Source organism: Symphalangus syndactylus, chromosome 16 (genome assembly GCF_028878055.3).
Source record: "Symphalangus syndactylus isolate Jambi chromosome 16, NHGRI_mSymSyn1-v2.1_pri, whole genome shotgun sequence".
NCBI classification, from domain to species: domain Eukaryota; kingdom Metazoa; phylum Chordata; class Mammalia; order Primates; family Hylobatidae; genus Symphalangus; species Symphalangus syndactylus.
In genome coordinates this window covers 100,973,928-100,999,829 of record NC_072438.2, presented here as the reverse complement: position 1 = coordinate 100,999,829, position 25,902 = coordinate 100,973,928, and the positions used below count along the sequence as shown (strand labels likewise).

At 59.5% G+C, this 25,902-nt stretch overlaps 1 protein-coding gene across 2 annotated transcripts in view; it reads right to left on the bottom strand.

The window, feature by feature from the left end:
* Positions 1-12,159, bottom strand: part of SLC12A7 (solute carrier family 12 member 7) — a 60,538-nt gene extending 48,379 nt beyond the window's left edge. The window contains exon 1 of one of the 2 annotated variants that reach the window (XM_055245839.2): positions 11,955-12,159. In XM_055245839.2, coding sequence (XP_055101814.1) covers positions 11,955-12,078 — 124 coding nt within the window. In that variant the 5' untranslated portion in view covers positions 12,079-12,159. The remainder of the gene's footprint in view (positions 1-11,954) is intronic. The other variant, XM_063619597.1, reaches the window with a different exon arrangement.
* Between the last annotated feature and the right edge of the window lie 13,743 nt (positions 12,160-25,902).

The window sequence follows — 25,902 nt, the reverse complement described above, 5'->3', positions numbered from 1 at the left end:
CTGACTCGGGAATCTCAGTTTGTGCCAAGCTCGTGGTCTCCCCAAAACCAAGTGCAGCAAAACTCGGGACACCTTAAAACCAGCGATAGGAACGGCCCCTGCACAAACACCACGGTCCCCTCCGGCGGGCGTGTGGGGCAGGAGTGGGGAGCGGAAGTCCAGGGTCCCCCAGGCCTGGGCCGCCCCACTTCGCACCCTGATGGCGCATGACGGTTCCTGTTATCACTGAGAAACGTGACTAATAAGGCTTTAAAAGGAGGCTCCTTCAGCCAGTAGCATCCAGGGCAAGAAGAGGAAGGCATGGCATTTCAACCCTCTCCTCCCACCCGGTCGGGCTGGGCTCCCACATGCCTCGGAAGAGAAGAGCGAGGCAGCCGCTCAGGAATTTCCCCTTAAAGGAGACTCGGGCGGGTGTCTGCAAATAGCTCATGAAGCCCGTGAATCATCCACGAATGTCCCTCATCCTCGGGCAGCACCGGGACGGCAGGGGCTGGTACTTTCCGCGCTGCCTGATGAGGCTTGTACAGTGCTTCATTCTGCAGACATGATGTCGGAATTAAAAATCTACAGGACCCGGCCAGAAGCCCCTGTAAAAGCCGCCTGGCCCCTGGGCCACCCGCAGCCGCCTGTCATCTACCTTTGCACAGCCTTTCAAAGGCTTGATGGTCTCACAGCAGCCCCCAGATCCCCTGGGTTACTCCACAGCACAGCAGGCCCCAAAGGCAAGCCCAGATCCAACAGTGGGAACCAAAACCAAACGAGGGTCCAGAAGCCTGGCTGGGGTGGGAGAGGAAGGTGAACCACACTCGTGGGTAACAGAGGAGGATGACGGAGCCCTCGGGGAGACCACGCCAAGTCCTGTTGATGCGTGTGCCCAGACGCCGCGTGCAGGGAGGGCGCCTGTCCTCTGGGGTCTTCCTCCCCTAAACACTCAGCCGCAGGCTAACGACGCAAGAAAACACCAGACACCTCCCAACTGAGGGGCATTCTCTAAGACGGACCAGGACTCCCCAAAACTGCCACAGTCACCAAAAAAAGAAAGTCCAAGAAACCGTCCCAGCCAAGAGGAGCCCGAGGCGGCGTGGGAACTTGGCGTCTGTCATGTCGGATCCTGGATGTGTCCTAGGACAGAAAAGCACACCCGGGAAGAGGCGGTGAAACATGAGCCTGTAGGGATGTGGCTCCGCATGGTGACCCCCCACCAGGAGCCCTCGACGAGCTGAGCCTGCACCCGTGGCCAGCTCCCCCACAGCTGCGTGCACTGCTCTCCCCGGCCTCGGCCGCCTCATGCCTGGGAACAGCCTGTTTCAGCGCCTCTCCCCAGAGGCCCCTCCTCGATCACCTGCCCCGAGCGGCCCTAAGCAGCTGGCACTGGGTGGACTGCCCTGCCCACCTGCACCGGGACAGGGCCTCGGTCACTGTCACTGGCGCCCGTCCCTCCAGGTTTAAAGCAGTTCCAGCAGCAGCTCTGCTCACAGCTTGTCTGGTGCCTTCATGAACCCCATGCACCAGGCTGACCTATCCCCAGGGGCCAGCGTCCCAACAGGACCTGCCCCAAGCAGACATGCCCGGGAATGATGGCGTCTGGCCAGCAGGCCTGACCTGGTCCAGGCCCCAGAACTATACAGCCTCTGGTGGGCCCCTGAGACCTTGGAGGAGTCCTCCCAATAGCCAGCAAAGGCCGACAGCCGCTGGTGGAGAACCAGACACACCAGGCTGACCAATGCTGCCCTCCTCCTCAGCCACGAAGGCGGCGAGGTCAAGCCCTGGCCTGGAGAACTGGCCACAGGTCAGTTTTTTCTCATCTTGTTTTTTCTGCCTCTTCATTTTACTATAAAACGACCCCAGGTAAGCAAGTGGGCAGACATCCTGTGCAGCCCCACGGGTGCTAGCTGTCCACACACAGATCCACCCCGCACAGCCCTGGTCTGATGCATGTCACGGCACACAGTGGCCACCACCGCCCCGACCCCCCTCCACCCCCCGACACTGAGCAGCCTTGTGGCCCTCCGGAGCCGCTTTGCTGAGTTTTTTCTGGCTGCAGCCGCCTGGGCAAGAGAACGTCTATCTGCTGAGCATTAACAAAGGCCTGCCCCTGCCCACCAGACCTACCAAGAGCCTCCCACCACTTCCCCAGCTCCTTCCTTGCCAAGCCCCCCAGCCACAGAGGCAACCTCTGGTCTGTTTTTCACTCCAGATTAGCTTTCCCGACACCTTATCAACAAAGTGAATGCAGACCCTGTGGTCAGTAAGCAGATCCTGATGGGCTGGGCCCTTGGGGAGCAGCCTCCTGGGCTTGTCCAACCAGGCTGTGTCCCCACCCCGAGAGGGAAGGAGGCGGCTGCAGGTGGAAGGGCAAAGACCAGACAGCCCCTCCAGCCAGAGAGGCAGTGAGAGTCTGCGTGTCAGATCCCTGACCCATCCCGATCCAGGCCTGGGAAGTGCGTTCATGGGTAGTTTCTGCAGGGAGAAGCTGGCTCACCTCCCTAATTGGCCCGAATCCCCTCTGAGATCGCAATGCTTCCATCGGCCTCCCTATCTCCAGGCACAACCTCCTCCCTTTGTCGGTGGCTCATCCCTTCCCCTCTTCCTCCCGCGTTTTGGGATTTTACAGCCATTCTCCGCAAAGGGCTCTGGGAACGTCCTCTTAGACTCAGCCTCAGCCGGAAGCAGCTGACAGGCAGGAGGGGCCGTGAAGCTGGAGCCAGGTCCGACAGCCTCCGCCCTTTCCTGCCCTCCAGCGTGGGTGGTCCATCCAGCTACCCAGCTCTGCAGAGCAGTGGCGGGCGGCACCAGACCTGTGCACACAGAGAGGCGCTGGGCCTGGGGCAGGGGACAAGCAGGTCCAGGCTTCCTGGCTCCCTGCACTCGAGGAGGTTCTCAGGCCTGGCTCTGTGTGTCCCCTGGGTCCAGGGGCCACCCTCCCCTGGAGCCACAGGGGCACCTGCAGCAGAATGAGTCCCACCTGGTGACCCAGTGGCATCAGCCCACGTGGCCTCTGGGGACAGCCCGAAACTGAATGGACCCAGGAGCACCCCCTGTCTACGCCACTGCCTGGAGGCTGGGCTCCCTGTCAAGGTGCCAGGCACTGAAATAAAGTGTGTTTAGGTTCCAGGATCTGAACGCCAGCTGACAACCCCTGGCCCTTGCCCTCCCTCTGCCCCTCACAGTTTGTGCTGTGTGGGCCCTAAAATCTGGAAACTGAGGCTCTCAGGGGCACAGGATGAGAGTGGCCCAGTGTTCAGGCTGGGACATGGGGGGCTTCAGGCAAGCTCTCAGGCTTCCAGCACAAGTTTCTGGCTAAAGCAGCACTGCCTTCTGAGGAAAAAACAGGCCCTTCATCACCCATTCCCGAAGGGACCTCATCCCAACAGTCTGTGCAGACACCACCGCCAGTATCCTGTAAACCAGGAGAGCGCCGGGAGATCCCAGCTCACCGTCAGAGGCACCGGGAGCAAGGAAGCCTGGCTGGAAGGTCCTGGCAAGCTATGGCCAGACACACATGAACACATGCCACACAAAACATACACTCACATGCACAGAGACATGCACGTGTACAGATGCACAGATAGGCACTTCCATGTGCACACGCAAATATGCTCACACGTAAGACACTAAGACACTCTCCATACCCATACTCACACGCTTCCCCACTCATTCATACACACAACATTCACCTCGCAAACCTGCACACGCACCTGTCCTCACATGTGCATACCCATACCCAGTCACACACACACACCAACACCCGCACATACACGTGTACACACACACACACACCTGCAGCACACACATCTGCACAAAGTCCCGGGGACTACAGCCCCCAGACTGCACGACCCACGGGGCGGGGTGCCCAGGACACAGGCATGCACTGGGACTACAGCCCTTCCATCTAAAGAACACGCCTGCTCGCGGGAAGGTGGCCTCGGGTGAACTCACTTCCCGAACCCTCTGTCACGTGGCTGTTTGCTGGTCCTGGTCCAGCCTCCTCCCTCAGCAGCCAGAGTGACGTCTGAGCCATGGAGGGGCCGTGGGGTCCCCTAGTGCCAGACTCGGGGCCCAGGCAGCCTGCAGGGGCAGAGATGAAGGAAGGCTGGAGAGGCAGGGCCCCCAGCGCACCTGCCAGGCCCTCCCAGGGCGGCTCCTGTTACAGGCTCCCTCTGGGCTGCGGTCGGGGACCCTTGGCGGCGTGGAGGGGACCCAGGAGGGGCCTGGCCTGGCACACTTCCCTCCTCCGATTTCCACTCCACTCAATCCCTCCCCAGTGACTGCCCAAGGCGTCTCTGAGCCTCCCTGAAAGCCCAGGCCCGACCCACTGGCGCCAGAGGTCTGCAGACAGAGCCAAGGAGATGAGAGGTCACGGCCACCGCCACCCTCGTGACAGGGTCCTGCCAAGGGAAACTGAGGCACAGAGCAAATGTGCAAGGATCACTTTAACATCCTCCTCCCGGCTGCACGTCTGCAAGGTGGACATCCCCCATGCACGGGACTTAAGTGGACGGGAACGCTGGGAGGGCCAGCGGGGCTACCCCAGCATAAGGACAGCTCCAGGCCATGGCAGACACACAAACCAGGCACGCCAACCAAGCACACGGGCATGCTGCGTGGGGCTGTCCATGGCCAGCCTTGGGCTCAGGTCCCAGCCCCCTAACTTCCGAAAGCCGCTGTAACAAGCACAGTGGATGGCAATCCGACTCCAGGGGTCAACACAGGCCTGGGCGGGGCCCACTCTCATCCCAGACCCCAGGACCACTCCCCGCAGAGCCGAGGCCCACCAGGGGGGTGCGTGTGGGGTGCTGCCCAAGAAAACTCCAGAACGCAGGAAACAAACCACCCCAGGTCCACACGTGATTCAGAAACAGCACTCTCCTCCCCACAACTGTTTCCTCAAAAGGAAACGCCCAAGAAGAGAGCGGAAACAGGCACAGGCTGGCAGGATGGGGGGGCCACGCCACAGCCCAGGGCCGCAAGCAGCACTCGGACCCCGAGACCCCTGCAATGGCAGCATACGCCCCTCCCCACAGGGGTGAGGTCCTGCAGTCACCCACCAGCCAAAGGGGACCCTGCCGTGGGCCTGCCCCCCGGCACTCCCGGCCAGAGGCTCCAGGACCCTTGGGGAGTCAGCGGCCACGAACAGGGGAAGTGGCAGGGCCTGGACAGCATGGCCAGCCAGGCAGCTCATCGTTCAGGCTGCTGCGCTGAAGCCAGAGGTTTATCTTCACAGAACAGGCCTCTGCCCCCAAAAGGGAGTTTCCCCCTTCTTCATAAAGGAAAGGTATTAACCCTTTGTGCTCTGTCCTCGTCCCTGGGCGGCACGTCCCCAGCATCTGAGAAGGAAGACCAAAGGGACCAGCCCCCCATGTCAGTTACCAGGAGGGCCCCCAGCCAGCTGCTCACCAGGCCCCAGATGCCCCCAGCCCAGCCCACTGCCCTGAAGACCAGCTGGTCCACTCCTGAATGCCGTCCACGCCCAGCCCCACCGGGCTCCACGGGCTTCCCATGCCCCACAGGGGGAGGTCTGCCCCTCAAGGCCCCTGGCGGGCCTCACACTTCCCAGCACCCAGGGACTCCTGCCCCACCCACCACGCAGCCGTCACAGAACGACTCTGGGAGCCACCCCCAGAAACACTGAGCTGATGGAGCTGAAATCAAAAGCACCCAGCCAGGAACTGTGGTTAATACTTAACGTCAAACATCAAACTTTGCCCTCCAGACCTCGGTCTAAGGCACAGCTTAGAAAATTCATATTCTGGCCAGGTATGGTGGCTCACTCCTGTAATCTCAACACTCCAGGAGGCTGAAGTGGGCAAACCACTAGAGGCCAGGAGTTCAAAACCAGCTTGGCCAACATGGCAAAACCCCATCTGCACTAAAAATACAAAAATTAGCCAGGCGCGGTGGTGCGTGCCTGTGGTCCCAGCTACTCGGGAGGCTGAGGCACGAGAATCGCTTGAACCTGGGAGGCGGAGGTTGCAGTGAGCTGCGTCTGTGCCACTGCACTCCAGCCTAGGTGACAGAGTGAGACTCTGTCTCAAAAAAAAAAAAAAAAAAAGAAAAGAAAATCCATATTCCAACAGGGATGGTAACAGGAGAGCCCTCCGGGCAGCCGGCCGGCCTCACAGAGGCAATCCATCACTGGGGTGTCGGCTCCACTCGTGTCCTTCACAGCCGGGGGGTCACCCTGGGCTGACCTCCACTCCCAGCGCTGTGCCCGGCGGTGCCATGTCAGGATCTGTCTGCAGTGCCTGAGGACGGCAGCCCTGGGAAGCCTCCCTGGTCCAAGGTATGAAAGGAAAACAGGATCTCAGGATCTCGGGACCCAAGCACACAATGCCACAGGCAAGAGTCAGGCTGGGAACCGGGTCACGCAACCTGCCTTCCATTTTCTTCCTGTGTCGAAAGCTGCAGGCCTCCCTCACATTTCAGGACCCACAGGATCCTTACGCTAAAGCAGTTGCGACGAAACTCACCCTGACGGTAGAAATGACAGCTCATCCTCACGGGTGTGGGACCAAGGACAGAACCAGGAGTCGCTACTCTGCTCACCAGAGGCAAACGCACACCTGACGGCTTCACCCACCCTGTATTGACTGTGTCCTGACGGCTTCGCCCACCCCGTATTGATTGTGTCCTGACGGCTTCACCCACCCTGTATTGACTGTGTCCTGACTGCTTCGCCCACCCCGTATTGACTGTGTCCTGACTGCTTCGCCCATCCCGTATTGACTGTGTCCTGACTGCTTCGCCCACCCCATATTGATTGTGTCGTAGATAAATGTGCAGATTCACTGAGCGTGAGGCGTGAGGGGTTCTTCCTTTATCCCACGTGTAACACACAGGTTCAGTGAATGCTGATCAAACACTGCCTGCCTCTTATCTGCCCTCCCTCTTCTTTCTCTTTCTTTCTTCCCCTAATACGCATGCTTTACCCTCTGAATATTCAAGTTCTCAGCCTTCTTTGAGAAGAAAAGCCCGGATCACAGCAGTTTCCCGTGGTTCTGTGTTACGCGCATCCTTAACCTTGGCAAATAAACCTCTCCAGTGATTGAGGCCCACCTAGGTCACTTTCTGTGATTTACGAAGGCCACCCATCCCCCATGCAGGAGCCTGGGCCATCTGGGAATCCCTGGGTCAGGTCCAGGGAGCTGTGTAGGACGTGGCCCCACGTCCAAAGGGCAGAGGTCCTGACAGAGGTGGCTTCACTCCACGGCCCACTCACTGCCAGGCATGAGGGGAGGACAGCCCCCAACTCACCCTCAGGGTCCCTCAGGTGCCTCTGCTTGACTCCAGCCACCGCCTGGCAAGGTCGCCGACATTCACCGATCCCAAGCAAACCTGTGTGGCATCAGCTCCAACCAGCCGCCCTGCACCCAGGCCTGAGCACCTGGCCCTCCCCTTGGCACCACCTTCCCGACGGCCATCCAGACCACAGGAGAGGCACTGAGAAAGCCATGCACTCTTAAGAAGAGGATCTGGTGTCCAGCGCTAGACAGAAAACCACCGTGGAATCCATTTGGCCTCGCCCACTCAGAGAGGCCTGGGGAGCTTTGCAGAAGAGGAAATCATGAACCCCAGTCCATGAAGCAAAGGTCTCCTCATATGATCAGAGGCCCAGGAGCAGGTTCAGACCTGAACACGAGGCCACACCAGGAGGGGGAGCCCCTGGCCACTCACAGATGGGCCTAGCCCCAGGGAAGGAACGGATATCCAACACCCAACACCGTGTGACCCTCTGCTGCGGAGGAAGCCCCAGCCCCCCTCTACCTGCCACGGCATACAAACACACACACACACGCCATGGAGGAAGCCCCAGCCCCTCTACCTGCCACGGCATACAAACACACACACACACACACACACACACACACACACGCCATGGAGGAAGCCCCAGCCCCTCCACCTGCCACGGCATACAAACACACACACACACACACACACACGCCATGGAGGAAGCCCCAGCCCCTCCACCTGCCACGGGATACAAACACACACACACGTGAGCATGCCCACAGCACACAGCTGTGCAAGAGCACAGTGCACACATGTATGCACATGAGTGTACATACATGTGCACATATACACTGCAAGCACATGGCTCACACGTGGATATACCTGCACACTCACAAGGCACACAGGTGCCCGCACACATGGACCCAGCCAGCTGACCTAAAGCACCATGCTTTACCGCATGCCTGCTAAGGAGAGCCTCTTGCCCGGAGACAGCCTGGGAGTATCTCGGGCACAGGAGGAAGCATAGGCCCAGGCCTGGATGCCCAGCAGCCACCACGTTCCTGTCTATCTTTTGTTTCCTTTGGTTTTAAAAAGGGAACTTGATACACAAAATGCATGTCTTGTGGCCTCCCTGCCTGCCCACCACATATCCATGACCTTCCATGCCCGCAAGGCGGTGCCCAGCTGCTACAAGAGCTCCTGGGCACAGCCGCGGGGTCAACGGCCTGCCTGTCCCTCCTGCTGCGACTGCCTCCCATGTCCGTGTTGGGAGCGCCCTCCTGAAATCTGGGGACGAGAGCTCTCTGTCCCTACTCGGCAGGACAGAACCTGGACGCTCTGTGTGTGGTCCCCCTATCTAATGCATGATACCCCAAGTCCCTGCATCCCTAAAGGGGACCCCAGATCAGCATGACCGGCGTGCACTGTCTCGCCGTTCCCAAGGGCAGTGCAGAGCATGGCACCCAGCACCTGACAGGCAAGGACGGCCCAGGACGAAGCGGCAGCTCTCGCTGTCCTCAGATTTTGGGACAGGGCTCCCAACACGGACACGGGAGGTAGTTGGAGCAGGAGGAACAGGCAGGCCGCTGACCACGCGACCGGGTCTCTGTCAGCGGCTAGGGGCAGAGGGAGGCAAGACCTCCCCTAGACAACCAACACGAGCTCAGCCACAGTGGAAAATCTCAGAAACGGAACCCAAAGAGGGAAGTGGCGCCCGAGCCAGGAAGAAGCTCCCAGCAAACCTGGCAGAGCCCCAGCTGAGGGTGGGAGACCTGGGGGTGCCAGGCAGGACCCACCCTCTCCCAGCACAGGGAGCCCCGGACGAGTGGAAGTCCCTCCTAGAGAGTGGGTGGCCAGGGCCTGCGGGGCCTTGCCGGAGGCTCTGCATGCTGCACCTTCCAGACAGGCCGGGGCACCAGCCAGCCCTCCCTTCCCACCCCTCCCAGGGTCTCCGAGGCCCCTGGACGCACCCCCTACAAGCTGGGAAAGAGTGAGTCTACCCTGACATGGTCACGGAGGAAGGGTAGGCTCCCCCAAGTCAGTCACAAAACCCACTCTACCCTGAAGTCGGACAAGACGCAGCCGGCCCCCAGAAGTGTCCTCCTACCTCCGACTCTCAAAAAACCACCCCACTGAGAAATTGAGGGCTAACACGTCCTTCTCATTTCAAGACGAGGTATTTCACATAAAAATAAAACCAGGAATAAAACCTCGGTCCGAAGAAGTGCTGAGGGCACAGTGCCCATCCCGGGGACAGGATGCCTCCCAAAAGCTCGGTGCAAAGTAGTGCTGAGGGCACAGTGCCCATCCCGGGGACAGGATGCCTCCCAAAACCAGGAATAAAAGCTCAGTCCGAAGAAGTGCTGAGGGCACAGTGCCCATCCCGGGGACAGGACGCCTCCCGCAGAGGCTCCGCCAGAAGCAGCAGGGAAGCTGCAGGGGTCGGGGACAGGAGGCCCCCAGAGCCAGGCTGGGCAGACGCGACCCTGCTGGGCTCTGGGTCGAGCCAGGCAGCCTGGACAGCAGCATCTACCCCTCCTTCCCCAGAACCCCCCAACCGAGGCTCGGGACACCAAGGCCGCTGCTCAAGTTGGGGTGGCTCAGGACGCCCTCTCCACGCCCACCTTGCAGTGCCTAGGAGCAGCCCACCAGGCCCCCCAAACTCGCTTCGCCGTCACCCAGGCGCCAGCCCAGAAGCCCCAGTACCTCCACAGACCGTTCAGGGGAACGGCAATAGAGTCAGGAAGAACTTGGGTGCTGGAAACTCCGTGGCCGGACAGGTTTGGACCTGGCCTGTGACCTTGTGGCGTGGACCCCACACAGCAGGCCTTTGGGAGGGGCTCTGCCTTCTGCAGGAGCCCTGCCCGCCCCCACCACCAAAAAGCAAAGCCTGTGCCTCCTTCCCCAGGCTCCATGCCTATCACGGGACTCCTCGCCGCACCTCTGTGGGCTGAAGATCAGGATGTGATCAAGCGGATTCTGAAGGGCAGCTGCGTGCCCATTACAGCCTGGCAGTGGCTGGGTGCCGGGCCCTTTCTGTGGAAGTAGGAAGCGGGTCCAGCACAAAAGCCCCAGGTGCAAGTTCTCTGCCAGTTTGGAAAAATCTCCCAAGTGCAGCTCACACCACAGGGCCACCCTCAAAAGTGTCCAGAAGCCCACACCTGGCCCACACGCTCCTGTTCTCGATTTCATGAAGGCCAGGGAGCTTCCTGACACGCCTGTAGCAGGACCTGAGCGCGCAGGCAGCGACAAGGGCAGCGCTCCGCCAGGGCCACTGCCTGCTGGGCAGACACAGGCCCAGGGCACCGCTCAACAGCCTTGAGAGTAGAAGAGACAAGAAAACGAACAAGCACAAAATTCCCTCTGGCTTAAAAGCAAATGACACATTCTAGAGAGAAAAGTGAACCTGATCATCCTTGAGAAGGGGCCGCCACGCGGAAAGAGGCTCCTTCTGAGCCTCCGCGGCCGTTGCTACAAAGCTCACACAGAAAGACCACGCCAGGGCCCACCCTCCTTGGTGCTTCCTGCCTCGGCGGTGGTGACGGGAGAGAAGAGGCTTGGACTCATGCACCCTGCTTAGCACTTCACCTGGTGTTGAGCCTGGCGCCCCGCCTGACCAGTTCCAAGATCTGGGCTGACCTCTGTGCAGAGGAGGCTGAGACCACTCCTCGCCCGCCACGGGGACCCTGATGACGCACCCCAGGCCACCAGGCCAGTGCCTTCACGGTGGGTCCCCACCCGTGTCCCCGGGTTCCTAAACTGCCTGGAGGGGATGTCTGGCCTTTCCTGCCCGGGATGGTGGGTTAGGAAGGATCTGGGGTCTGGCGCCAGACTTGTCCCTGGGCAGACCTCACCATCCTTCCACTGCCAGGGAGCAGGGAGGCCGCCACCCACTGCATGAGACCCGGGCACATGCGGGCACAGCCAGCACTCGGGGTGGGGGCTGGACTGAGTCCGGACACCTTCTCAGAGACTCCGGATGGAAGGGCCTAAGAGCCTCCGGTTTCTAGAGGGGGCTGAGAACCGGGGAGTAACTGGGATTTGGAGCCAGGATGGAGGGAACAGGGCTGGGGGGTTCTCTCCCCAGCCCCGTCCCCACCCCCCAGAGAAAGTGAAAGTGCTGGAAACGTCCAGATTCCCGGAACGGGGGACGGGAACACGGAGGACGCGGCCTGAGCAAGGCCCCGGCGGCTGCCCCCTCCCCAGCCAGGGCGCAGTCCTTCCTGTTCCGCCGCTGGGGGGTGGGCGGCTCCTCCAGGGTCAGGCGGGGGCAGGACGGGCCGGCCCGGGCTAGTGTTACCGGACGGCCGCGGCGCAGGGGAAGGGAGAGCGCGGGGGACACAGGACGCTGCGGCTCCTGAACCGCCCGGGTCTCCACCAACACCCCTGTCCCACCAGGGACCACCCAGGGACCCGGGCTCCCTCCGGAGGCGCGCTCCAGCCCCTCCCCGTTTCCATGGCTACCAGCAGCGGCGTCCACACCTCCGCCCCCGGTCCCACCCGAGCTGACGGTACCGGGAGCCTGGGCAGGGCCCCTCGCCCCCAGCCCTGCCACTAACGTGGGGTGGGGGCCCTCGTGGGGGGCCGAGAACAGGCGGTGGGGGCGCGGGAAGGGGCGCCTCCTGTACCCCCAGCCCCGCCGCCCGCTTCCGCTCCCGGATGCAGGGCCCAGACCCGCGCTCGGGGCGCTCGGCCTTTGTCCGGCCAGGTGCGGCCGCGCTCACCCGGGCTGGGGCGCTCGGGCTCGGGGCCCTCGGGGGTGCCCGGAGCCTCCGTCCGCTCGGCAGTCTCGTCCCCGCCGCCGTCGGCGTGCGCCTCCACGGGCACCACGGTGAAGTTGGTGGGCATGGCCGCCTGCACCCCACAGTCCCTGCCCCGGCTCGGCCCGGCCCGCGCTGCGCGGCTCCCGCCGACGCCACGGGACTTGGGCGCAGGGGCGGGGTCCGACCGCCCCGCCCCCCCGGCCACGTGACTTCACCTGCTTGCCCCGCGGCCCCACGAAAAGTTGGCCTGCCGCGGAGCTGGGCCAGGCGACTTCCTGTAGGGACCCCAACCCAGGCTGCGTCCATCCGACCGCCCCGACCCGGGACGCGGGGCCTTCGCTGCCTGTGCCCCCGACCCTCGCAGAGCCCGCGAATCCCCGCCCAGCCCCCTGCCCCTCCTGCTGGAACCCCCCCGCCCTCCCCGCCCCCCTCCTGCTTGCCCCCCTTCCCGCCTCCCCTCTTGTCCCCTTCCCCGACCCCCCACTCCTGCTCCAGCCCCCGCCCCTTCTGTACGCCCTCCTGCTGGAACCCCTCACCCCTCCTGCACCCCCGCACCCCTCCTGCACCCCCTCCTGCTGGGCCCCTCTGCCCCTATGAACCCCCTCCTGCTGGAACCCCTGCCCTTTCTGCACCCCCTCCTGCTGGGCCCCTCCTCCTTCTGCGCCCCCCTCCTGCACCCCCTCCTGTTTGCCCCCCCTTTCCTGCTCCAGCCCCCTACCCCTTCTGCTTCCCCCTCCTGTTCCCCCCCGTTCCCCCCTGCCATCCTCCAGCACCCACCTCCCACACAGTCCGCCCACCCACTCCAGGCAGCACCCGCTGAGACCCTGGGCTCCTAGCCTGGCTGCTGGCTAGCCCAGCCTGGCTGCGAAGGCATCTCCAGTGGAAAGAGCCTTGGATAGCCTGGGGGTGGGGTCCTCCAGAGCTTGGTCCAGCTCCAGGTTAGGGAACTAACCCAGTAGAGGGAGTGCCCGCCATGACAGATACCACCCACAAAGACCCCAGTCTCCTCCACACCTGCCCCAGGAGTGCCCCATGGCCCCTGGCCTGGAACCCTCCCTTCCCTCCTTGGGAAATGTTCCAGAAGCTCACAGGGTGATGCAGGGAAGGTGGAGTTGCAGAACCCGCCAGGCGGACACCAGGATACCACCGGCCAGCACCTGGCACATTTCTCAACAAATGACTCATGAAAAACGGAACAATCAGATGTCCGTCAATGAGGAATTGGGCTAAAATGCTATGGCACACAGGTGCAATGAGTCAGCCTTCATTCATAATCACCCACACCTGCTGTACAGCAACAAAGCAGAGACACAGGTGGTGTGGGCAAACACGGCCACAGCCCCTTGTCACGTGGAAAACGGGCATGGCCTGGCCATGTTTTAGCAGCATGCCTGTCTAATCCTAAAAGGCAGCTGGAGGGGAGTGATGGCCTCCAGGCTGTGGGATCACGGGGCTCTGTGGGTTCAAGGAATGCAAGCCCAATCTCTCCAGCCATTTCCAGTAAAGCCAGTCGTGCCCTGGGGTGGCCCAGGGTTCTACCCTTTGCCTCATGGACTCTTCTGGGCAGAAGCTGTAGGCCTGGGCCCCTCCTGGAACGTCGCCCATCTAGCACCAGCCCTTGCAGAGGTGGGGGTTCCTCTGGCCTGGGTGTCTGGAGCTGTGCCTGCTCCACACTCTCATCCCACCTCCCACCAAAGGCAGCTCAGGGCCGTGGATGGTGCTAGGTCAGCTGCCTCCCTAGGTCAGCGGGACGGAAGGTAGGAAATCACCTCCCCAGAAGGCAAAATGGTTCCCAGGCATCCTTATGAGGAGAGCTGGCTTTGCTGAAAAGATCCAGGGGGTGGAAACAGAAGTGCCCAATGGGGTCAATTATAGGGTTCACACTTAGGGTGCTGGGTAAATCCTCTCCTTAGTCACCCCAGCAGGGGCTTCTGTACATTCAACCCTGATCGCCACCCAGCGCTATTCCCGAGGGTTGGACAGAGCTCAGGGTGGGCATGAGGCTTTCCCAAGTGATGCCAGCAGGAGCAACAGATGTGCAGGCTCCCGTCGCACGTCCAGGCTCCGCTTCACACCCCAGGACCCCAGGGCCAGCTGCCCGCCACGTGCTGGATGTGGACCTTCAGAGGAGCTGGTTTGGAGGGTCTGTGGCCAGGGCCAGCTCCCGGACTCAGGACTCATCAGCTTCATTTTACAGACGAGGAAACCGAGGCCCAGGAGTTTGGGGTCCTGCGGCAGCTCCAAGGGTGGTCTTCTCAGTGATTACAAAATCTTGACTAGGACCAGGGGTCATGGCTGAAGCACGTGGGTGGGTGCCCAGCCCTGCCAGGCAGAAGGCGGGTGGCTTCTCTTGTTTAAATCTTAGATCTTACTCATGGGAGACCTGGGGTGGGGGGTGAGGTCTGCCTTTTGCATTCTAATCAGGTGAGTCGTGACAGGGATCAGCACCCTGTAAGCACCTGCGGGTCTAGACAGAGAACCTTGCCAGAGCCCAGAAGCCGCTGCAGGCCCCTCCCATCCTGTCAGTAGCCCATCCCTAGGGGCCTGGTGGCTCTTCCCTTCGCTCCGTGGGTGTCCATGCCCACGTATATCCTCCCACGCGGCAGCCTGGGGTTAAATGTGCATCGTGTGACTTTCAGTACTCTCTTCCTACCCACCTCCATCCCTCTGTCCTTTCTGTACCCGGCACCTGTTCAGGAAGCGGCCCTCGGACACATGGAGGTGCCCGAGGCCTGGGTTGGAGCTGCATCTTTCGGTGCAGGCCTCTGCACCTCCTGAAAGTGGGCACCTGGAGCCAGGGGCCTGCTGGGATCCGGGTGCAGTCTCCTGGCAAGGCCGGGGGCTCTCAGAGGGAGCCACGCACTGTCTGGTGGTAGCTCCTCCGTCCGCAGTCGTTGGTGCTTGATGTCTGAATCGACAGATTCGTGGAGCAAAACGGTGATTTTCCAGTGCGTGGTGGCTTCGTCATGAATTCACTGGAGGGAGAGGCTCGTCCTGTCTGTCTGGCCGTCTGGATAATGGTGCCCACAGGAAAGGCAGGGCAAGGGTGCCTTTCCCTCATTTGTCGGTTTTCACAGCGGTGAATTGATTCCCGACGATCTCCCAAGTGTATTTATATGTCGCTGATGAAACACATGGGTGGGTCTCAGTCGATCACCATTAGGGCCCTTTCCAAGCATTGTGTCCAGCTTTGCCCAGGGAGCCTCTTCAAATGCCTGGTCATCTGTGATGGCCTCTTGGCCGTGTGCAGGGCACAGCCAGGGGAACCCTGGGATTTAGTGCGAAAGTGTAGTCGATGGTGATTACATTCTGTCTGTAGATTCTCGGAACAGTCCCTGCTGCCTGCCACCCTGGGGTGGAGTTTCTAATTGATTAGGATGGACACCCAATGCCAGCTTCCAAGCCAGGAGGCCGCTCGTGCCCACGGCTTGGAATCAGGGCTGTGGCCTGGGAGGGCTCTCACCAGGCGCAGGCCGCCTCCAGGTGTCTGTGTGCCTCTGCACACAGAGCTTCTCCCCAGGTCCGCGGGTCCCCCCCGTCCACTGCTGCTTTCCCTTTAGGGTGGGGGCTCATCTCCTGGTGCACCATCTGCATCCTTCTGGGCTGGGAACCTGCTGTCGGGTACCAGGCAAGGCGCACCTCCAGGGCTGAAGGATGCAGGTGGGGCTCGCAGGCGGAGCGTCCGTGGAGAGCTCCGTGTCCAGGGAAGGGGACACCTGGAGGAGGCCAGCCCTGGAGGCCCCACACTCCTCCTCACCAGAAAGCCACCCGCCTTCTGCCTGGCAGGGCTGGGCACCCACCCAGGTTCTTGCCTGTTGGCCTGGCACCCATGGTGAGTAGGGGGAGAGAGGGAGTAGGGCAGAGTAGAAGAGAGGGGAGGAAGGAGAAGCAGGGGAAGGGGGGAGGGAAAGAAAAGAGGTGGGACGGGAGGAGAGGGAAGGGGAAGCAGGCAGAGGAGAGGGAAGGGAGGCCCCAGTTACCCAAGGCTAAAGTTATTTTTAAAAAACAAAACTTTTTTTTTTAAATGTGGTGAGCCTCTCCTGGCAGGGTGGGGTGTGTGGACATCAGTGGAGGAAGCAGAGGCTCCAGCCGCCTGTGCGACCTGCACTCTCCCTGCCCAGGAGTCCTGCCCGGGGCCGAGAATTCTGCCCATGGCCAGGGTGGCCCTAAAGCCCCACACCCACCACCACCTGTGGGGGCTCTAAGGGAGCTGTGGTAGGCAGGGATGACAGAGGACCCCAGCCACAGCCCCAGGCCCACGGCTGCATCTCCCCTGAAGATGCGGCCCTGTCCCAAGGGTTCTGCAAACAATGCCAGGCTCTTCCCAGGCTGGCACTGCAAGCTGCCCCCACCCTCTCCACCCCCAGCTTGCTCAGGGCACGGCCCCTGGGCCTAGTGGATGGTGGGCCTGGCTCAGCTGGCGCCGGGGAGCCTGTCTGCACAGTGGCTGGGTACGTGGGGTTCTGAGCCTCCCGGGTCCTGTGCCTGCTGGGCAGGGGCACATCCCATGGAGCTGAATCTGGGAACAGAAGGGGCCTCCCCTCCCACAGAGCTCTGAGACCGTCTGTGTCTGAGACTGTAAGTGACGCCAACAGAAGGTCAAGCTTGAGCGACAAAGCTCTCAGTCCTGTAATTCAGGGACACTGAGTCTTCGCTCAAGTTCCCTCTGGAAGATTCCGTGGACGAGGCCGACACCCTCTGCCCCTCACTCAGGAGGTTCCAGGATTCTTAGACCACATGTGTGGCTTTCCTTCTCTCAAAGTGTAACTCACATAATGTTACTCAGAATCTCACGTGGACGCCCGTGAGCTGCGGACACGGGGAAGGGTCGCATCTCCTCTGAAGTCCAAGCTGCAGAAGCCCACCCACCCCCCGCCAGCTCTCGCTCCTGCCCCATAGCTGACTTCTTTCCCATGAACGTTGGGCAAATGTTTGCTGTTGGCTCAGGGGAAAGGCTGTGCCAGGGTCCAGATGGGCTCAAAACCTCCCAACCTGGCAGACACACAGCCCTTCAGAAACGGAAGTAGAGCCCAGGACATGGTGTGGCCAATCCTCTCTCAGACGTCATAAAGAGCTGGGTTTGGAAGACGAGGCCAACCCTCATGGATGCCGCCTCCAACCCTGGCAACACCATGACATCAGGGATTTGCTGGTTCTGTCTCAGAGCCTCAGAGGGTCCTGCTCAAACCCCAGAGCCGCAGGGATGGGCCGGGGGGCTGGTGGGGGGCATATTTCGAGGGGCCACTGAGCAGGCTGGGGTGAGCTGGGCCTGGTCTGCGGGGGTAGGGGCGCAGCCTTCGCTGGGGAGGCAGCCAGGGAAGGGGTTCCTACCAGCCTGAGATGGAGCAACGGAGCAACTAGTGAAACCAGGTTTGCAAAATTATCACCGTTGGTGGAAGGGATCCGACCTAACTCCATCTTGGTTCTGACCTCCAAGCTGTCCTTATTCCTTCCTGGGCGTAGGCTGAACTAACTTTGGGAGGAACTTAGTTTATAGTTAAAATAAACCTCCTTCTTGCCTGAGGACTAGACTGCCTTTGTAGGATTAACAAATTAGCCACAAGATTAAAGAAATTGTGGTTTAGGAGTCATGCAGCTGGAGGCTACCAGATTCTGACCCTCCCTAAACTGCTCCTAAAATCCATGCTTGAGATGTTTTGCAGACCCTTGTTGTACTAGATGGATCAGCTGGCCCCACTCAGATCAATAGACTGGCTCATCTGATCTTGTGACCCCCACCAGGAACTGACTCAGCACAAAAGGACAGCTTCAATTCCCTATGAGTTCATCTCTGACCTGACCAATCAGCACTCCTGGCTCACTGGCTTCCTCACCCACTAAGCTGTCCTTAAAAACTGATCCCTGCCGGGCGCAGTGGCTCATGCCTATAATCCCAGCACTTTGGGAGGCCGAGGCAGGCGGATCATGGGGTCAGGAGATCGAGACCATCCTGGCTAACACGGTGAAACCCCATCTGTACTAAAAATACACACACAAAAAATTAGCCGGTCATGGTGGCAGGTGCCTTAAGTCCCAGCTACTCGGGAGGCTGAGGCAGCAGAATGGCGTGAATCCGGGAGGCGGAGCTTGCAGTGAGCTGAGATCGCACCACTGCACTCCAGCCTGGGGGATAGAGTGAGACTCCGTCTCAAAAAAAGAAAAAAAAAAACTGATCCCACATGTGTGGGGAGACTGATTTCAGGGATAATAAAACTCTGGTCTCCCGCACAGACAGCTCTGCGTGAATCCCTTTCCCTATTGTGATTCCCCTGATCTGAGTGACAGTAAAACTCCGGTCTCCTGCACAGCCAGCTCTGCGTGAATCACTCTTTCTCCACTGTAATTCCCCTGTCTTGATCCATCAGCTCTGTCTGGGCAGCAGGCAAGGTGAACCCATCGGGCAGTTACATGAGGGGGAGTCCATGGGCCTCAGCCCCTTGAACAGAGAGATAAGAAGATCCCACGCGGGAAATGTTTCAGTGCAATCTGAGAACATCGTGGGCAGGCCTGGCAGCCATCCAGACCCGGCAGAAGAGTCTTCCTGGCAGCAGCGCCAGGGATTCTCTAAAAAATAGGTGTGACCCAGACCTGCGCCCTCGCCAGACACAGATGAGCTGTTGGCCAAATGCGAAGGCCGCCGAAGCTGTCCTTGGGAGTGAAAGGTCTTGGGAAGTTTCCCCTCTCTAGACCGGGGGATGCCTCCTGCCAGGAAATTCGAATGAGTCCAGGAGGAAGGAGAAATCCTGGACCTGATACAGGCCGCAGAGGGCCTGGTCTCACCCATTTCTAATGGAACCAATTAAACATCAGAGAGTGTGGGGGACCCAGACAACAGTAAACAACTGTGCCCATAACATCAAATGTGCCGGCCCCGCAGCCTTGCAGGTACTGAGGTTGTTTCTAGTGGCTTCTTCCAGGGCTGTGGGAGGTGTGGGGGCGTCTCGCTGAACTTCTGGGCCGGCTGGCGGGAGAGGCAGAGCTGGCGCTGACATCAACCTCTCAGCAGGACGGGCTCACAACTCACACTGAGCACCCAGAGCCAGACCTCCCCAGAGGAATGTTCTGGGGGAGAGGGAGGGGCACAGATGACTGCTCCCAAAAGGAGGGCCCTGCCTGGTTTTGTGGCCCCGAATGTGGTGTGCACACCCTCAGTCTGCAGCAGCTTGAAGCCTTCCTGATGAGAGCCGACACAGGCAGGGGCCGGAGACGCTTTTGCAGAGCTTTAAGGCTGTTCCGCCATCAGCTTTGCATTTTACAGCTTTCTGGTGGGATCAGAGAAGCACCCGCGCAACCTCCCCCGCGTTTTCTAAACATGCAGCTGGGAACCTGGACTGCAAAGCCCGGCCTCAGTTACCGCCACTTTTTCCCAGAGCCCTTCTGAGGTGAGTTTTCTGGACTTACTCACCGGGGCCAGCACTCGTTAAAGGTGAGGATCCCCTGACCCCACCCCACACAGCAGCACCCAGACACCCGCTAGGGCCCCAGCTCCCAGGGGACGCCGCAGGCATGCACACATCCCTGCCTGGGTGATGCCGAGGTTACACACGCCCTTTGGAAAGCTCTGGTGCTGCCTTGGCTGCACCATGACCCCCTCCAGCTGTGTGCAGCTGGCTCGCCGCCCATCGTGCCGTGGTCCTGGGTGGGCAGTGAGGCTCAGCCCTGACGTCGGGCAGCGAACGTCTCAGGAAGCACGGGGGCGATGGGCTTTGGGCTGCCTTCCTCTCCCCAGCACCTTTCCAGTCACCCCTGTGCCAGGCTCCCCACCCACACAGCCCCATCCCAGGCACGCGGTGGCTCTGGAGGGCTGCATTTCAGGGTGCAGACCAGAACACGCCCGATTCCCTCCAGGCAATGGACAAATGGGGTCCGCCGGCACTGTCCTGTGATGGGCGGGCTGGGGGGCAGTGCCCAGCTTTGGGCTCTGTGGCCTCGGGCCTCCCCTCAGGCCACCTGCTCCCCGTGGCTGCTTCTGCCTCCCCCCAAAAATCCAGTCTGTGCTGGCTGAAGGTGCACAGGTGTCACCATGGCCGAGGCAGCTGGGACCCCCATAGGTCAACTGCCTGTCATTGGGGTCACTCAAGGGCCTTTCTGCCCAGCTGGCAGGGACTGACCAGGTCCCCTGAATTTCACCCCCAGAGTGCAGGGGATCCCCCTGGGGCTGAGGGGACCCCTTGGGGTGGCCCACGCTTGTGGTAGCACAGCCTGCAGACCCCTCCACGGCCCCAAAGCCACAGAGCACAGATTCACACTCAGAATGATGGCTGCAGACCCCACCACAGCTCCAAACACGCTCTTCATAAGGGAAAGGCTGACAAAGTGGTCTTCACTAAAATGACACACTTCTCTTCCTCAGAAGACGCTCTCAAGGGCAGGGGAGCAAGCCCGGGTGCAGCTGGGTGAGCACCTGCCGTCCACGGGGCACCCCCCGGCAGTGTCCGGATCACACAAAGACAGCCTACAGACCAGCAAGGAAACGCCGAACCCAGAGGGCAAGAGGGCAAAGACTTGAACTAACACGGAGGAGCACGTGCAGATGCCACCTCGCCCGGGGACGCTCGCCGTCGGCAGTGTACCGGGGACACCACGGTGTGCTGGCCAGATGCTCACAGCCGCTGTACCTCCCCACACAACTGGAGGCCCGTGGAATGCAGGGCCACTATGGAAAACTACAGACACGCCTCCATCACCACCCAGAAACCCCACTCTCAACAGAAACACACAGTCACTAAGCAAAAGACACACAGAGGCCTTCCTGGGAGCCCAGACTGGACACAGCCCACATTCCCATCAGCAGGGCAGTGGGCGACGGGCCACAGATGGCGTGTCCCTTCAGGGAGTGCCCACCACACATGCCAGGGATGATCTCACACGCGGGCTGCAGGGCAAGAGGAGGTCGGCATGATGCTGTCTACGTGATGCTCAAGGGCAGGCAGGACCCGCCCTGGGGCGCACACCAGCACAGACGGCAGTCCCTGTGCAGCAGAGACGGCTTCCGGGGCTTAGAATGGTCATGCTTCGACCCGAAGGGCTCCTGGGCCTGCCTGTGCTCAGAGCTCCCCCGGCAAAGATTTAAGATGTGTGCTGCTCCCTGGGTGCCAGCTGCACCTCACTTAGAGGAAATAAGAGTGGCTCAGAGCACGCACTGCACGGTAGACTCGGTGCATCCTGACCTTGACACTGAGTCCACCCAACCCTCCTGCTGCCCCGCCACCGTTCCCCAAGCTGCCTCCCGCACGTCCCCGCATCCCTCATCTTGAAGGCAGTGGGACAGCTGGGCTGTTTCTGTCACATCCTCTGTGAAGAAGAGTCCAGGCCAGCAAATATTTATCACCAAGTGTCTGGCCATTGTGGTCCCCAGACAGAGCTGCCTCCGTCCCAAGGCCAGGACTTTACATGTGGAATTCCCTGTGTCGGTCCCCAGACAGCAGTGGTGCAACGGGCAGGGGTTTGGCCTGTGGAGGGCTGTGCCCCTGAGGCCCACGGGAAAGCTCGTGGACTTGCTGGGGGGCAGGGCTGATGTCAGTACCCGTGTGTGGATCCCCCTGCAGCTGAGTCCCAAGGAGGATCGTCACCCTCACATTCCTCTCTGGTGAAATGCTGCTGAGAGGTCCTTTAAGCATATGGCCTCAAGTAATCGTGGAAAAAGAAGGCAGCGGCATCGGTGGGCACAAGAAAGATCCATGCCACTCTGTGGGACCCAGAGAGGCAGTGTGACCTCAAGGGCTCACAGCCAGTGAGTGGCGGGCGGGGACAAGGGGGAGTTCCAGAAGCCTCAGGACATTCCTTGTCCCATGGATGACTGGAAGGACCCTTCCCAGATGGGAACCCCCTGCCCACCCCAGCCATGCCCAGCACCAAGGGGTGAGCCCTGGAAGCACCCATGGGTCAGCCCCGGAGCCGCACAGGCCCTCCTAGGAAGGGGTAGCTGTGCCCCAGACTCAGGAGGGGCTGTCCTGTCATCCTGCAGGCCTTGGAGGCCACTGTCCCTGATGGGGTTGTGCAAGTGTGGGGGGCATGAGAGGGGGCCCCTTCATCAGCTCAGCACCCACCCTAGGCTTGCTTCATGCCAGGCACACACTGTGCTGCATGCATGAAGTGGGGATGGGGTCCCTGAGTGGGGGCTCTGCCTGCTCCCAGACCCTTGTGGAGGCCCCGCCTCCCGGCCTCTCTGCATTGTGCCCAGGGCCCACGGCAACGCAGCCCCCATTCCAGAGAGCCGGACCCTCCAGCTCTCAAGCGGACAGCAGGGAAGGCAGGGATGGTGTGGGGGCACACTGTCCTAGGGACCCTTCCCTGCCCCCACCACCCGCCCTTGCACATGGGCCTCCCTAGAAACGTGAGTCACCCCAACCCTTGAGAAACCAGAACCCCCGGCAGGGCTGTGCGAGGCGGAGCGGGATTTGGGGGTGTCAGAGTCTCACCAGCATCTGGGCAGTGGGGGGGATGAAAATTCTGGCTGCCTGGCACAGCCCCCACCACTGCGCTTGGCACCTCAAGGGGCTTGGGTTCTCAACATCAGCTCAGATAACTGGTAAAAATGTTTATTAGTTTTAACTTTGCTTTTTCCTCTTTCTAAAAAAAATCCATTTTATTTAATTGTTGTAAAATCATACATAAAATTGCCATTTTCACCATCTTTAAGTGTCCGACGGATGAAGCACATTCCCACAGCTGTGCATCCGCCTTCACTGCCGGTCTCTAGAGTCCTCCCAAACTGAAGGCGTCTCCCCAGCCCGGCACCTGCCATTCTGCGTTTGGTCTCTACACATCTGGGAACTCCAGGGACCTCCCAGGAGGGGATCAGACAGGGCCCCACGGCATGATGTCCACACAGCTCCTTCATGCTGTAGCCCGTGCCAGCATCTCCTTCCTTTTCTCGGCTGATGAGTGTCTACTGCGTGGATGGGCCATGTTTTGTTCACCCACTCATGTGCTGATGGACACGAGGGTTGCTATTCCCCCTATGTACAGTGATGGGTAACAACTTCAAAGGTATATATCTAAGTAAAAACAAAAATGTGTAAAATGTGTGAAGCGCCCCACGTGCGCATGCACAAGCCCTCTGAGAGGAGGTGGGGGTGTCGCCGTGGCTGCCTGGGGGCACGGAGCCTGACCTTCTGCCTACGCTCCTCTGTCCTGTTACCTGGGGTGGCTACACCAGCATCATCTGGCCAAAAATACCTCCTAATCGTTCTGGCTGAGCCGCTGCCACTGCCCAAGATAAGCAGGGCACGCTCTGGCTCCCGGTAGTGATTTCTGTCCTATTTTTACACTTGGTTCAGATAAGGTCTCGGGTGGCCTGTGCCCAAGGTCACTCTGTGGGGCCCCAGGGAGGCAGTGGCTTGCCCTGGGTCCACATTCCCTCTGGGGAAGTGGGTTCCGGGAGCCGCATAGAGAGGCATGCTGGGTGTGCAGAGCAGGAGTGGTCACAGGGACCCCGGCTCCGAGGAGGGGACAGGGCCACTCCTGGGCCCTCGAACCCTTGGGTCCCAGCACCTGCAAGCACGGCCCTGCCAGGTAACACCACCAGCTCCTGGAGGCGCACGAGAGCTCACATCTGGGGTTCCTGGCAAAAGAACCCCCAGATAAATGAGTTAAGCTGTCTAGCCTCCTCCCTGCCAAAGACCCCCAGATAAATGAAGAAAGCTGCCCAGCCTGGCCCCCGGCCCACTGAGGGGTAGCGGCTCAGCAAGGCAACGAGGCCGGCCAGAGACCGCCGCACAGGAGTGGACGTTCCCCACCAAGGGGCCGGGGGCCGTGGTCAGCTTCTCTGAGTGTCCTGGTCTTGGAGGACACACGTCGTGTGTTGGCCAAGGAGCCGGGATCGGGGCCTCCATCAAACAGTGTTGCAAACTGGTGGAGCATGTCCTCAAGGTTTAAGCTTCAAATTTTGCTTGGCAAACTGAACCCAAATCCACCTCTCTTTCTTGACTTTCTTCGTTTGTTTCATTAACAGAAGAGAGAAGAGGAAACATGTTTAACAGTTTCTGAGATAACTCTCTTGGTCTAATTGCCTCATTGAAACCTTAAATATTTGGCTTGCATCACGAGAACAGTCAGGCTAATACAGTACTAAATTCATCGCTCTCAACGGAGAATGACTTATCTGTGCAAATACCACAAGTCATCAATTTCTATTTTCTCAGGGTGATAAGTTAAAAATACATTTAAAAAATAAGCTTTGATTGCTTTTGAAGGACAGCAACCTCCATGGACCTCGCAATGCAAAACCCACAGCTGACGGCAGGTAATCTGCTCCAACGACTCAGGGACACACTTCACAGGCCAGAGATCTTCAGCATAGAGATCAGTGCCCACAAGCCAAGAGAAAAGTCTTTCAAAGACCACCTAATCCCTCACTGTTTTCGAGGAGAAAAGAAATGCACATGTAAAAAACACAAACCAGAAAGATTTGCAGCTCCAGCACCTGGTCACGAGGGAGTAGCTGCGTGCAGTGGTCAGAGAAAACATAGAGGACAGAAGACCGTGGGAGGGAGGGTGCTTCCAAAGTACAGAGAAACAGCTGCAGCCTCGACCTCCGCGCCAGCAAACACTATCTTCAAAAATGAAGGCAAAATCAAGACATTTCCAGACAAACGAAAACTGTGAGGATTCATCCCAAGTGGAAGGAAAATGATTCCTGATGGAAACACCGAAATCCAGAGCTCAGAGAGCACGGACTGGCGGGGCAGGCGGCGGAGGCTTGCGGCGCTGGACACATTTAACACTCAGTGCCCAGCACGGGGGAGGGAGGCCCTGGAGTCCCTGATCGCAGCACACCTGGACCGTCAAGGGCGTCTGTGCAGGGCAGACACTGGGGCAACGACCGTGAGAACAGCAGAACACACAGCTAGCAAGCGAACACAAGGAGAAAACGGAGTAATAAAAAGGGTGTTTAATCAAAATAATCAAAAGAAAAGACACCCATGCTTGCACTAACTGGAGAGCCGAGGCGGCTGACCAGGCCTCGAATCTCACGCTCTGATGATGCCCCACTTCAGCAAAAACCAGAGAACTGGAGGAGAAACAGACACTACTCCAGGGAACAGCTAGAGATTTGAAGATGCCTTGCCCCGTAACTGGTAAAACAAATCACCGGAGATAAAGATTTGAACAACACATGAGCAAGACTGACCTAATGGTCAGCTGTGTGGAAATGCACCCAGCCACTGCGCAGCCTGTCCTGTGCACCACGGGGTTGAGAGAGGAGCTCTGAGAGCTGGGAATGGAGCACAGAGCAGCTGTGGAAATAATGGAAAATGCCCCGGAGCCTGGGAAACTGCAGCACATCGAGAAACCCATGTGCTGAAGAGTGAGCCATGATCGGAATGAGATGTTTTAAACTAAAGTGTGTGTGTGTGTGTGTGTGTGTGTGTGAATTCTTTTTAATTCTAAGACTTTCATATAGAAACATCACTTCATGGGTAAAAGCAAGTAAAGTCAAACGGCACACTTTTTATTTTAGTATTTTCATGCTGAATAATACATAATAATGGTATTTTAGTATTTTCATTGAATCTGCAGGCGTGTCAACATGTTAGAAATTGTACTGCAGAAAATGCCACTGCTCTCAGTGGTTTGGAAAGTTTATCTAGGGTGGGAGACTCTTCTAATTTATTTATAACATTGACTAATTGGATCCCAATTACTTTGGATAAATGGTAAAATATGAAATATATCAAACATGGTTAAAATGTCTACCTGGGCCAGGCACAGTGGCTCATGCCTGTAATCCCAGCATTTTGGGAGGCGGAGGCGAGTGGATCACCTGAGGCCGGGAGTTTGAGATCAGCCTGGCCCACATGGTGAAACCCCATCTCTACTAAATATACAAAAATTAGCCAAGCATGGTGGCACGTGCCTGTAATCCCAGCTACTCAGGAGACTGAGACAGGAGAATCACTTGAAC